The sequence below is a fragment of the Meles meles genome, chromosome 2 (genome assembly GCF_922984935.1).
Source record: "Meles meles chromosome 2, mMelMel3.1 paternal haplotype, whole genome shotgun sequence".
NCBI lineage: Eukaryota > Metazoa > Chordata > Mammalia > Carnivora > Mustelidae > Meles > Meles meles.
The window spans coordinates 210,042,379-210,056,146 of record NC_060067.1 but is presented as its reverse complement, the minus strand read 5'-3'; the positions used below and the strand labels follow the sequence as shown (position 1 = coordinate 210,056,146).

At 62.2% G+C, this 13,768-nt stretch overlaps 1 protein-coding gene across 1 annotated transcript in view; it reads right to left on the bottom strand.

The window, feature by feature from the left end:
• Nucleotides 1-357: 357 nt before the first annotated feature.
• LOC123936988 (testis development related protein) overlaps nucleotides 358-13,768 on the bottom strand; it is a 37,514-nt gene continuing 24,103 nt past the window's right edge. The window contains exons 5-6 of the mRNA XM_045997472.1: nucleotides 4,128-4,231; nucleotides 358-3,051 (exon numbers count right to left, since the gene is read on the bottom strand). Of these exons, the coding sequence (XP_045853428.1) occupies nucleotides 2,706-3,051; nucleotides 4,128-4,231 (450 nt within the window). The 3' untranslated portion in view covers nucleotides 358-2,705. The remainder of the gene's footprint in view (nucleotides 3,052-4,127; nucleotides 4,232-13,768) is intronic.

Sequence of the window (13,768 nt, the reverse complement as noted above, 5' to 3'; positions counted from 1 at the left end):
CACGCCAAAGCCAGCCCTGCGGTCACGGGGGCCCCTCCTGCCACGGCCCCAGAGGCCTGACCACTGCCTGCCCTCTACAGGTCACGGGTGTTCTGTTCTCTCCTGCCCGCACTGGGATGTGGGCTATCTGGGACGGCGTCCCCATGACCCCCCCCATCTGCCAGGTTCCCTGTGCTTGGTGGCTGCAGGCCTCAGCCGTGTCGGCTGGCGGGAGGGGAGGGGGTCTGTCCACCCACACGCCACAGACCCCACGGCCCCGGGGAACCTGACCAGCACAGACCGCCCTCAGGTCTAGGGGGTCATTGGGGGCAGGGTGGGGACACACCTGTGAACCCCTGGTACGTATTAGGACCCTGAGGACAGGACTGGAGCGCAGCCCCCCCCACCGACGTACCTGCACCCCCGGATCCCCAGAGAGTAGAGCTCCACTGGCTGCATGTGTCCCCAGTTCGAGGTGTGTACCCGTCTCCTCTGGAACAGGCCACTGTTGCTCGCGGACTTTCCTCTAAGAGATGGTGATGAAGTGAAACTGTTGTTGCTGGGACGCTCACGGCTTCTCCACTGGCTGCGGCTCTCAGTGCCTGACCCCGAAGTCCGCGCAGAGCACGGGCGCGCCGCTGGCTCCCCACAGACAGGCCACGTGGAAGCCGGCGGCTCCGCTGCTCAGATACGCAGAAGGTACGTCCCGGACACTTCGTCTCCTTGTGTTGTTTGCATTTTAAATGAGGGTTAAGGTATCAAGAAAAGCGCCATCAACTTTCAGTGACTAAAGTCACCGCAAGTATTCACCTCAAAGTCAATGCCAATGACCACGCAAACTAGTAATGAAAGAGGAAATGAATGATATTTATTTTTTTAAAACCTCCGCTGAGAATGAATTCCACTGTCTTCAACGCCAGTCACTTTCCTTTACAAAATAAGCAACAGTAGAAGAGCACAGACCACTGGCCCTTACAGTGATGTGTGTTCACAGAAGGCAGACACCCCAAAACCACCATCTCTCACTAACCCGTGAACATCACAGCTGCTCGGTCAACTCAGTCAAGAAAAATACTTTTCTCCCAAAGCACAGCAATAAATATATTAAAAAACCACAAACATACTTATTTTCATTTAGTCTGAGACAACAGAAGAAAAAGCTTCTTTTTACATTAATCTTTGTAATAAAAATGTGATTTACAGTGCGTATTCCAATTCCGACCTGGCTTTGTCTCCAGATACTCAGAAACAGAATTAGGAAGGCGTGTCGCCAGCCTTGTGTCAGACTCGCAGAGGTGAGTTACAGGCACTTAGCGTTGCCACACGGCTGTGCGGCCACCTGCCGCGGGGCTCGGGTTCCAGACACAGCGCCTCCGGCTCTGGCTCTGACACGCGCACCAAGTCCAGCCAGCCTGGGCGGGGCCGCTGGGGACGCAAGGCCGCTACCACCTACCGAACCCATTCCCTGAGGACTCGTTCCAGCCACAACCACCGGCTTCCCTCGGTATCACCACACACCCCCCCCCCACGCCATTTCAAGGTCCTGACAAACTTAAGACCAGCCCCTGTTCAGAACTCAGTCAAGTAAGTTCCTTGATCTACTAAAGAAAGATGGACAGATGGGCGGATGGAGGACAGACTGACCTGTTACCATCAGGAGTCCTGGCACTGGGCCCTGCGCAGGTCCCACAAGTGTTTTCCATGGGGGGGGGGGGCGTGTTTTCTCACAAGAGGTATGCACAGTGTCGCTGGAGGTTTTGTTTCTAACCCCAAAAACCTCTAAACCTTTTCCTCCAAACCACCCCTGCCTCAAGGCAGCCGTGGGCACCGCCTGTGGACACGGGGGTCCTGCCAAGGAGCCCTGAGCCCAGTGTGCGGCCTGTCCTTCCCCGGGGCCGTGGCCATGGCAGCTGGCTCACTAGGAGACCAAACACCTGCACATTATAGAAAAGAGGCACTTGCAGTATTTTATATAGTTTTAACTCCATCAGCAAATCCGTGTTTCCCAAGAGTAACTGAGAGGATCAAGCTGCTAACCCCGACCCACAGGTCACGGTACTCTTGAACCTGCAGCCACAGAACACACTGCCAGAAGAACACGAAGATCACAACGTGGACATTTGGGACGAGTAAGAGGAGCCCTAAAGGAGGAACCACTGTCCCCGTCCTCCGTGCCCACAGGAGACTCCTCCCAGCGCAAGAGATGAAGGTAAAGCGGAGAGTGGCGTTTCATGCTGCACCGGACGCAACCTTTGCTTTCCTGGTATTGACGATGAAAAAAGTTCAACACAGCCTTTGGAGGATCGGCTTCGCAGCTGGATCGCGGGCTTCTGGGAGCAGAGGGCCCGGCCCGCCGCTACAGTCGTGTGTCACGGACACACACGGACACCACATGCAGGACATGGGGGGGCACGCAGGGGAGGACAGCAGGGTGCAGCTCAGGGACCGTGCCCAGCGGCGCTGTTAGAGGCAGACGCTCCCCAGGAGGTGGCTGGGGCTCCCCTCGGTCAGCCGGCGGGCAGGCACGTGTGGACGCGGGCAGGCGGGGAAGGCGCTCTGCTGTCGTCCTCACAGAAACACCAGGGCAGCAGCGGGCGTGCGAGCACACGCGGCGTGAGATGGCACTCTCGGGCCTGCACGGAGAGAGAAGACACGGGGCGACGTTAGCGGTCATGGGTGGGGAACGCGCGCTCTGTGCACCCATCCTGTCTGCGGGGGCCGGACGGTCACTCCAGCTCCTCCCAGTTGTCGGTCAGGTGGCCTCTGCTCTGCCGTCGGATGCCGACCAGCTTCCCCGCCGACCGCAGGCTCCAGCGGGAGCTGTTTGCTGAGCTCGCCAGGCTGCTGTACTTCCTGCAGCCCTTGCCGTCCTCCTCCCAGCCGGGCCGAGCGGGGCGGCTGCTCGCCGTGTCCTCTGTGTCAGCCGTCACCTCCTCGAGGGCGAGTGCTGGAGGCTCCCACCCTTCGATCTCATCTGGCTTCTTCGGCTGAACGTTCGGTTTTAAAACCAGATTGTCCCAAAATCCAGACTTCTTCTCTGGCTTCAGCTCTTCTCTCAACCGTGAGTTAGTTCTGTGGGAGACAAGACAGCCGCGTGTGGGTGACCCCGTGACCCAGGACCTCCTCGGTTAGGGTCTGCTGTGCACACGGGACTGAGTCGTTTGTAAAGTAAACGCAAATCTGTCATTACATCTGAATTAAAATGAGTAAAGTAAGTCCCTGCCTATTGATGAAGCCGGGGGAGCTGTATCTGAGGAACACTTGGCTCTACACAGCACAGAGCTCGTTTTTACACAAGGAAATGCTCGAGTGTTCAAGCAAAGTAGGTAGCAGGAAGCTGCCGGGTCCGAATGCAGAGAGACGGGGACCCACACTCCGTGTCTCGACCCGCTGCCACAGCTGTTCACAGGTGCGGCTCGCCCGTCGGAAGCTGCGAGTGGGTAATGTGCTGAACACAGCTGAGCCTCGGACCCCGGGTGCGGGGAGGACAGGACAGCAGGGGGCGGGAGCCAGGCCAGTGCCCCTCCAGCCGGAGAGCAGGGCCGTCCCCGGGGTGCCACGGCGCATGCACAAGCCAGGCAGCAACCCTGGGCAGAGGCACCCCGCAGATGCCGACCTCAGGGACCCGGGCCCACAGCCCTCCGTGGGGGGCAGGGGGGAGAGTAAGTAAGTGTCTGGCTGCGGGGCTGCTGCGGGGCTTCCTGGGCGCCCTTGGCCCAAACAGCAGGACCTTGTCTGCGGCCAGGCCCACCGGCTCACCTCCCTTCACACGCGCCGTTGGCAATCCCGCTCAGCTCTCAATGAATTTGTCATGTTTAAATATACTTCAAAAAATCCCGCTTATAATAAACAGCAATGGGCCAGTTTAAATATAAACAATTTTCAAAAATCTTTTCCCCGCCTTGATCTTCTGCAGTGAGTAAACGTCTCACACGACCAAGTGCCATTTCTAACTCTGAGTTCGAGAGCTGGTCTGGGAAACCTTTCAGTCATCCCGTAAGCTCTCAAGGGGCTTCTGGTGGCCCCCCGTGACCCTCTCTCCTCACTTCTGCTGCCGCAGCACGGAAACAAGCGCAGCGCGTTTCTGTCCGCTCCCCACCCGCCGCCGCCGCCGGCTCTGCCCTCCCGTGGGGCCCCCACAGACTCACCCTTTGGACTTGGGGGATTTACATCTTTCCAGCAGGTGCTGTTCGTCGTCTTTATTGAACAGAGAAGTCACTTCTTTCCAGCCTCGGAAGCTTGCTCCCTGAACCTGCGACAGAAAGAGCCGCTGTGAGGGAGGAAAGAGGAGGCGTCTGGGTCGGGCGACTGTGGGGCCTGGAGCGAGCCGCCGGCACAGGCCCCGCCTGCCACTGAGCGCACCCACGCGGTCCCCCTCACGGTGGGGCCCTCGCTCTGGAGCAGGCGGGGGTGGGGGGCGCTCTGCTCGCCCCACAGCCTGAGGCAGACGGGACACCACACCCATTGGGTGGCGCCTCGGCCTCTGTGTCTGGCTCTGTGCGGTCCCGGCGTCTGCAGCAACACAAAGGAAGGGGCAGGGGCAGGGAGGTCCCTGGGCCAGGTGCCTGACCGTGAACTCACAGGGCGCCCCGGGGTCGCACGGTAGGGCCTGGAGGACGGTGACTCTAATGCTCTGAGACATGAAACACGTAACGTGACCTAAAGCAACCCCGGAAACCGGACCAGGAGGCAGTGCGACACCCTTGGCGGCCGTGCCTGAGAGTCTGACGCCACAGAAGCCGCTCACGGGGCCGTGGGGAGGCCCATGACCTGGGGTCGGCTGTGGCGGGCAGCCCGGCGCCCAGCGGTCCTGACAGGAGCCGGCCCAGCCTGTGCTGCGACCGGGGGTGTGACTGGTCAGGGCCGCGCAGGGGGAGGAGACTTTGCCACATGAACCAGGAACAGAGGCAGACTCAACGCGGGGGTCCTCGGTGGAGGGGCTTCTCAGCAAAACAGGAGCCCCGGGCCCTTCGAGGCCAGGGTAGGGACGGCCACACTCACACCGCTGAGACTGATACAGCCTCGGGGGAAGAGGAGGACAGATGTCCGCTGAGCACTCAGGAACCTGTGGGGGGGAGGCTAGGCCGCAGGCATCGGCACCCCCCCCACTCCCGCAGGACATCCGGTCCACAAGGACCACCTGCCCTTCTCACTCCCCGCTGAGCCGCTCGGGGCAAGGCGATGTCTTTCCCTGGTCCCACAGCTCCAGGGGAGATGGAGGGGCAGTGCTTGACGGACCCACGCGTGCCTGGGCCGCCCCTCAGCAGCACGGCTGCTCCGTCCCAGGCCTTGTGTTGCCCAGGAAGTTCCCGGGGGGTCACAGAACCCTCAGCACTAACTTAGTCTCTCGCCCACATTGGGGGCCTCCCTGAGGCCGGGCGCTCAGGGCCCCTCTGCAGACGTGCATGGACATGTCGGACGCAGTTCGCTGGGTGCCGCGGCAAGGACAGCAGGTCTCCCGAGGGGCTGGGTTCCTGCCCATCGCATCATGCCCCGGGGACGGGTCCGTTGGCCACCCCATCCCCACGCCGTGGCTGCTCCGAGGACACACGCCACGTGGGGATAGACACCGTTCACAGCACTTCTGGGGGCCACCACCCAGGAGACCACCAGCCACAGACGTCCTCAGGAGCTCCTGACGGCAGAGGGCGGCAGGGACGGAAAGCGGGCAGCACGTGCTGGCCGGGGGCACGGGGCCCATCCAGCAGAGCTGCAGGTGGCCCGGGGCACCCCCGCGGCCCAAATGCAAGAGCAGCCCAAGGATCCCGTGCTCACGCGTGGGCCCTTACTCGGCCGTGAATGACGCTGAGGTCCTACTGGCAGGGACAGCTGTGCCAAGAGGAAGCTTGGTACCCTCTGATCTCATGCCCACGTGCAGCCAAAACCCCAAATGCCAAACTCCTCCCAAGAACTTGAGCCATGCTTGCTGGGGACGGGGCGGGGGGTGGAAGGCAGGCGTCCAGGCCGCAGTTAGCCCTGGGGGTGCGGGCGCCGGCAGACGGGACGCAGACAAGAGCGGCCCCAGGAGCTCTCCTCACAGACGGAGACGTTTTTGAGAGGGTGGATGTTGGCCCGACGGGGTGTGGGATCATCTCACAGCAGACGAAAATCCCACCACCAAGCAGATGCGCAAGCTCCCAGGGCCCCGGGGTCCCCATTGGTCAGCGAGCGGGTGCGGGAGGGGCCAGCAGAGCACAGCCGTGCGGGAGGCCCTGCAGCCAGCAGTCCGAGCAGCGGGGACAGCAGCGCCCAGAACACGCGCCCCTCCCTGCACCCTGCCCGGGGCGGGGGGTGCAGCCCAGCCCTCGCCCCTGACGGCAGCCGCAGGTCCCGCCGCTCTGCCCAGACGCATACGGTCATGGCTGCCACAGGGCCACAGAGGCACCGCGTGTCACCAGAGCGAGTAGTGAGCGACACTATCTCAGGGCAGATGCGTCACTGGAGGAGGGGGAGTCAGACGCAATGACGGCAGTGAGACCACAAAGGGCAGTAGAGGCGCTGGGTGGGGAGGGCCCAGGACACTGCGGCAGACGGGCCCGGACTCGCCCGGAGGGGAGCAGCTCAGCGCAGGACTCGGTCCTGGCCGTGTGGTTCGCACGCCGAGTCGGCCGCAGGCTCGCACGCACCTTCTGTGTCCTGGGCCAGGAGGGGCCCTAGGGAACGTCCCCCGTGTGCTCGGCATGACACAGTCACCCCGCAGGTCTCAGCCGGCCCAGCCTGCCCTCCAGGGACCCCATCCCAAAGGCCGTTCGAAGGTGCGCCGGGGCCCGGGTCCGCTCCCGAGTGCGGCCGTGTCAGGCAGGGACTGCGGGGCATCTTCGTCTGGGGGCAGGACACGCTGCGGCAGGTGAGACGGGCCTGGGGCCTCCTGGAGACACAGGACCAGGCTGTAGAGCTCTTTACTACCGAGGTCAGGTTCAAGGAGAAGCGACAGCCAGAAAAAAGGAGACAAGACCACATTGTGTAACTGAGTGGCACCCAAGCCCTGCAGCTACAGAAATGAGGAAATGAGTCTGAGCACCGAGCCCGGCGTCTGTCCCGCCCAGAGCCCAGCTGCGCCCCACTTCCTGCCCCGTGAGGACAAAGCTGTGAAGCCTCCGAAACCGGGCACGGTTCTTCCTGCTGGAGCTTGGGGGGCAGCATGAGATCCAGGACGCCCTCGAAGGGTGCCACTGGCCCCTGAAGAGTCAAGCTGCACGCGCGCCTGTGGGCGATCCCACGGAAATGCGGAGTAACGCGCTCAGCAACACGTGAGCAAAATGAAAAATACAACAAACAAAAAAGGAAACCACGAAATAACCCAGAAATTGTAGAACTATCTTTGAGGAGAAAAATTCAAGGGTTTTAGCGGCTGACCTGACAATGCCGAAAAAGAGCGAGTGACCTTTGAAATTAGCCAACTACAGGCGGAAAGAAACACGCGTGAAGAAAGCCTGTGGGGATTATTGCCACGTTGTGGGAATTTCAGGAGCAGAGAAAGACACAAAGTATATTTGAAACAATGAACGCTTCTGACCCGGGACAGACGTGGATGTCCAGATCCACGAGGCCCAGGGGACCTCACACAGGCTGAACCTGCGGCGCGCTGCGGTGAGCTATCGTGCCGTGGTTACGGCGTCCGAGACAGAGCCGGGACAGCAGCGCGAGGGAACAGACGAGTTGCACCTAAGGACCCAGCCAGCGTCAGAGTGCCTGTCGTTCGAGGCACAAGCGGACAGTGCACGGCACCCGCAGGGAATTCAGTGCCGCACTGTCCGCCAGGGCTCCTCTGCTCGGAGTCAGTGAGGAGACAGGATCTGAGCCCTAACCGACCCGCAGACACACAGCATTCGGACACGCACGCGTGGAGTTCTCTGACCGCCAGCGTGTCAAACTAGAAATGAATACAAGGACAAAAATGGGAAACTGAGAATGCCTGGGAATTAAAAAACATTCTTCTGAACAAACAACGGATCAGAGAAGATATTTTAAAGGGGAAATAAAAAATCTTTAGACAAAAATGGAAAACAACATACAGAAACTTGTGGGATGTAGTGAAAGCTGTTCTGAGAGGACGTTCATGCCCACACCAAGCTTCAGAGCCGCAGGGTGTCGGGAAGGAGTGGACCAAGTCCGAGCCCGGCGGAACGAAGGAGACAGTGAAGATCAGCCGAAAGGGGTGCGGGGGGGGGGGGGTGGGGGGGGCTCCGGCAGTGGAGCATCTGCCTTCAGCTCAGGGTCATGCTCCCGAGGTCCTGGGATGGAGCATTGGGCTCCCTGCTCAGTGGGGGGCCTGCTTCTCCCTCTGCCTCTCCCCCTGCTTGTGTTCCGTCTCTCTTTCAAATGAATATGTAAAGTCTTTAAACAAAACAGATTTTACCACAGCAAGGAAAATCACATCAAAGCTGAAGGGCGGTGATGAGCCACAGCATTTCCGTGAGGACGAAGGGAACAGAAAAGCCGAACGCCTCTGCAAACCAGAAGCTGGAGCGGGAAGCACGGCGTTCCGGGGGGTTCCACGACGGCCAAGGCTGCGGGCGCCAGTGCAGCCTGGACACCATGTCACGTCGGTGCTTCGTCAAAGCAGTGTAACGCGTGTACTTTTTAGAGGTATTTACACATAGGCCAGGAGGAAAAGGTAAAGATCTTTGTTAGGCCAGGCATCCCAGCGTTTTTTTGAGGAAGAGACCCTGTTGCATCAACGATGCATGACAGAATTCAAGGTCAGCATTTGGGTTGATCTCACGAGGTCTGGGGTGTGCGATCCGGGGTGTGAACCACTGTGGGGGTCCTCTCAGCCCTGCCGTCGCCCGCGCGTGGCCCCACATAGATGCAGGAGGGCGCCTGGGAAGCCCAGGGTCTCGACCTGTCACGGCGGAGCACAAGTCTGGGCCTTGGCTCTGCCATGGGAAAGGGCGACGGGAAGCTCTGCCAAGCCTGTCACTGTCCCTGGTCTGCTGCAGACCGTGGGGGCCCCAGTTATCCTGCTCTGGGCTGTCCCTGCGGAGCTGGCATAGCCAGCCGTCACACAACCACGGGGACAGCTGGAGCCAGGCCATCGCTGCCATTCGGATGGAATTTGAAGAACCCAATTTTTTTTTTCAAAACCTGAGAAATCACCACAGTCTTCCTTTAGACACACTGAAGTTACCGAGAAATTGGTAATCCTGGAGAAAACGGACTTTGCAGCCAGTCTATGGCCCTCCTGGAGGACAGGGTCGTCAGGCCGTGGGGACAGTTCCGACAGTGCCGTCGGCCCTCACACAGCACGTGCCTTGGAAAGTCTGGAGAGGGACATGGCCCAGTGCCACTGTCACAGAAGCCCCACCACGGCACCGGGGTGGCCCGGGCCTGAGCTCGCTCTCCCCCCGGAGGCTGTGCAGGTGACCCCGAGGCCATGCAGCGATGAGCAGCCCCACGCCCCCCTGGGTGCCAGTAAGCATGACACAGGTGGCTGGTCCGCTCCGGCCCCGGGGCTCTGCCCTCTGTCCACAGCACAGACCTCCGCCATTTCCGCCCAAAGCCCAGGGCGGAGGCAGCGCTGGGGACCGTGGGCCCCATCCCCGCTGACCACTGCCCCATCTGGTCGGCACAAGCAAGAAACACCATGGAGAGTCCTGAAAGCGGAGCGGTGACAGCGGTCATGCTGTCTGTACGGCTGTCCCCTGGCGGGAACCTGTGCCTCCAGGGGACCTGCTGACCTCGGCCACTTACTCGGATGGCAGTGCGCACACTGAGGGACCCCGATCCACGACGCACACGTCCACCGTCAGCGGCCGCGGCCCCACAGGGACCAGCCCGCCGGGTCCCCCGCACCGGTGTCTGCAGCGCTCCTGCTCCGGACCCAACAACGGACCGGGCCCCTTGGATCCTGCGTGGGCACGGAAGGCACAGGGACGCCTGCCGCCCAGAGTCCAGCATGTCCCTCCCACTGCTGGTGGGAACGCGAGCTGGTGCGGCCGCCCTGGAAAACAGCACAGAGGGTCCTCAGAAAGTCGGAAATGGAGCTGCCCTCCGACCCCGCGATCGCACTTCTAGGTATTTATCCAAAGGTTACAAAAACACAAGTTCAAAGGAATACATGGGGGCGCCTGGGTGGCTCCGTGGGGGAAGCGTCTGCTTTTGGCTCAGGTCAGGACCTGAGCTCCCAGGATCGAGTCCTGCACGGGGCTCCCTGCTCGGCAGGGCGCCGGCGTCTCCCTTTCCCACTCGCCTGCCGTGCTCGCTCTCAAACACAGAACGACCGAAACAGCTGGAAAACGGTACAGGCGTCCGCGCGCGCCGTGGACGGAGCCGCGCGGGCGGCCGGCGGGACGCATGAAGTCCGGCGTGTGCAAGGCCCGGATGCAACCTGAGGGCACGACCTGAGCGCAGCCGGTCGGTCAGAGGAAGGCGGTGGCGCGACCTGGCGCGCACGTGGGATGAGGTCAGTAAGGAACGACGAGGAGCGGCTGGGCAGGGAACGCGCAGCGCGTCTCCGGGGGACGGCGGGGCGGGGCGGGGCGGGGAGTGTGGCCTCAGGATGACCTCGCCCCGCGCTGCCTGCGCTGCAGTGAAAACCCCGACCTCGCCACCGAGCGTTTTACTCGAGCAACAGAACAGCCAAGCGGGAAAGCAACGTCTCGTCGCAGGCGGCCGCGGGGCCGGGACGGGGCCGGGGTCTCTGCGGGCGCCTGGCTCCGGCGGGGCGAGGGGCAGGAGGGCTGCGGGACGGCGGCGGCCTCGGGAGACGCTGTCCCCGCCGGGGGCGCCCGCCGCGCCCGGGCTGGCGCGACCCTCCCGTCCTCGGTCCCTTCCGGCCGCCCCGGCGCGCGGGGCCCGAGGACGCGTCTGCGACGTCCCGCAGCCCGAGGAGGGAGGAAGCGGCGCCGGCTACGCTCCCGGACCGCCGAGCCGAGCCGAGGCCGCCGCAGCAGCGCGGGACGAGAACGCGCACCGAGAGCGCGCACGTGTGCGTCGGCTCCTCGCGCTCGCGGCGGCGCCTCCCTCCTCACGGTCCGTCCCCTCAGCGCCCCTCGCGGCCCGCACAGCCCGGGTCTGAGGCGGGCGGTCGCACGGCGGGCGGACTCAGCCCGGAGGTGCGGGAACGGGTGTCCGGTCCCACACGCCACTGTCCGGAGCCTCGAGGGACGAGGACACCCCGACTGCAGCAGCGGCGTCCGCGAGGGGCCGCGGGGTCCCGCAAGCGTCGCCGCCGCTGCCCGAAGCCCGCACACCCGCCGCGGCGCTCCCGGCCGAGCAGGAGCAGCAGCAGGAGCAGCAGCGCCGCGGCTCCGGGACGAGGGTGCCGGGTCCGCGCGCCTGGAGCTCCCCTGCTGGGACCCCAAGCCCCGCGGCGAGGTGACGGCGCCGAGGTGGGCCCTCGGGGAGGCGCGCAGGAGGCCGCAGCCGCGCGGGGGACCGACCGCCGGGACGCGCTCCGCGGTTGAAGCCCCGAGTGCTCGGAGTCTGCGAGGAACAGCGAAGGCACCGGTGCCCAGAACCTCTGCCCGGAGGAGAAGGCGCAGCCGAGAGGGGCGGCGATCCGGCTCTGCCGAGCCAAACGCAGAACACGGGATTTTGCCACAAGCTCCTCGGGCAGGTGCGCGTCCTCGGCGTGTTGCCAGCAGCCCCTGGAAACCCGCCCGCGCCGCCGCCGTCGGTCCGCGCTTCAGGGAGGCTCCGGCCGAGCGGAAACTGCTCCACGGCCGCGGCCGCACACACGGCACCGCCCTCCACCGCCACAGCTCGCCCAGGCCAGCGCGCAGCAGGTTCACCAGTGCGGCCCGGCGGGAAAGCGGTCAGCTCTGCCTTCTGCTGCCCCTCGGCCACGGCCACACGGGGCAGGGGCAGACGGACACGAGTCCAAGCACCGGACGCCCAGCTCTCCCCGTGTGGCGGCATCTGGGAGACTGCTGGGCGTGGACAGGGCACATGGCGGTCAGGGACACACCTCACCGACGGCCTCCTGCAGGCAGGGCTCGGTTCTCCCTCCTGCCGCCGCGGCCCCCCGCGGGGCCCCCAGGGTGCAGGGAGAGAGTGAGCAGCGACTGACCCTGGAGGCCGTCCAGCCTCAGAGCAGGCAGTGGCCAGGACAGCGAGGAGCCCCGGAAGGCGGCGGCGCAGAAAACCAGAGTGGTCCAGTGCAACACTCTTCTCCGTCCGCTCCCTGGGCGTGATTTTCGAACCCGCCGTGGAGGTGTAAGAACAGTCCGAAGGCTGCCCATGTGTCCGACGCTCCCGCCCCACCGCCGGAGGAGCGCTAACCAGACCACCCTGCAGTCCTCAGTGCCACCAGCGCTCTCCGTATCCGCAGTCCTACCGACACCAGTCCCCAAAACCGAGCTATGCCACACGTCACACGAGGACAATTCCCAAGATGCCAAAGGAAACACGCAAACTCAGACCAAAGCCACTGCTGCTGTTGGCAAATTGCACTGGTGTTCTACTTTAGTGCTGAAAAATGAACCTAAACAGTAAATGCGTATACAAAAGTGCAGAAATACAGAGAATCAAGAAGTGCCTTCACTGGAGCCATCATTCCTTTTGAAAACTACTAGAGACACACAAAGACACCAAGCGGCAGCGATCCTAACCACCGACTTGAACAAGCGGATTCAGCACTAACGGTGAAGGAGCAGTCCCAGCCTGGGATCAGGGGGGCCCCCAAGTGCCAGCCCAGGCTTGACTTCTCCACAGTCCCTCGCCCACAGGCTAGGAGAGCACCCGCAAAAGCAAAATCAACAGCACCCCCACACCACGCACCTTCTCCACTGAAAACTCGAGACAATTTGCTGTATTGAACACTTCCCGTTAGAAGAAGGAGGACAGTGTGACTTACACCAAGAAAAGAGCAAACTGAGTAACGAAGAAGACAGCAGGGCCGGTCGCCCCGACACCAACCTGGTGCATGTTCACACCCACAGTGCCCACGTCTGGAAGCTGCTTTTGTGCGACTTTCACAGGGAAGAAGAATTGCCCTCCACCACGAGCAGGAGGAGCTCTGAAGACGTGCTCCCCAGCCCAGCCACTGGAAACCGCAAGACCAAACCAGAAGAACAACTTCTCACAGCCTCTGGAAATGCTCCCAAGGACAAACTGTAATTGAAGAAGTGTCTACTTTAAAAAAAGGTCTACTTAAGAAAACCTACGAATATTTGGCAGTTTGGAAGTTCACAACGTCTGTGGAAGGACCACCTCTGTGGTATGTGGACGGTGACCGCTGTGTCCCTGCCCCTGGGCGGCTGCAGCCAGCAGCTCCCCAGCGGAGGCTGGTCCTCCCAGCAAGCGTTTCCCCTCCTGAGGCTAATCCCCTGGAGAGATGGGGCCCCTTTCTTCTGTCTGGCACCCACCCCCCAGGGGACAGAGAGGGTATGGACTGTGGGGAATTCTATGGCCCTCATCTCCTCATTTAGTTCATGGGGTGACAGTTACACACAGGCAGGAACAAGCTGAGGGAACCCCAGGCATCTGCCCACCCTCCAAACACTCTGCTCCCAGAGTAAAGGAACCCCTCAGAGAGAAGCCTGTCATGGTGTCCACCTCCATCCCCAGAGCCCTGGCTCCGGGGCTCCCCGGGGACAGAAGCAGGACATAGCATAGAGCTTGATGTCTCCTGCAGCAGGGCTCGGAGGCTGACAGAGGCTAAACTAAGGCTCTAAACAAGAGGCTGGCTTGCAGAAAAGAACCACAAATGAACCTAGAAGGGGCCCCTTAGATTCAGAGCAGTTCTCAAACAGGAGCCTCAAAAAGGATGCCCTCAAAGGACCCAGTCTGCTTGGACTGGTTGGTAGAGAAACTCATACCCAGCACAGTTTACAAAGAGCAAGAG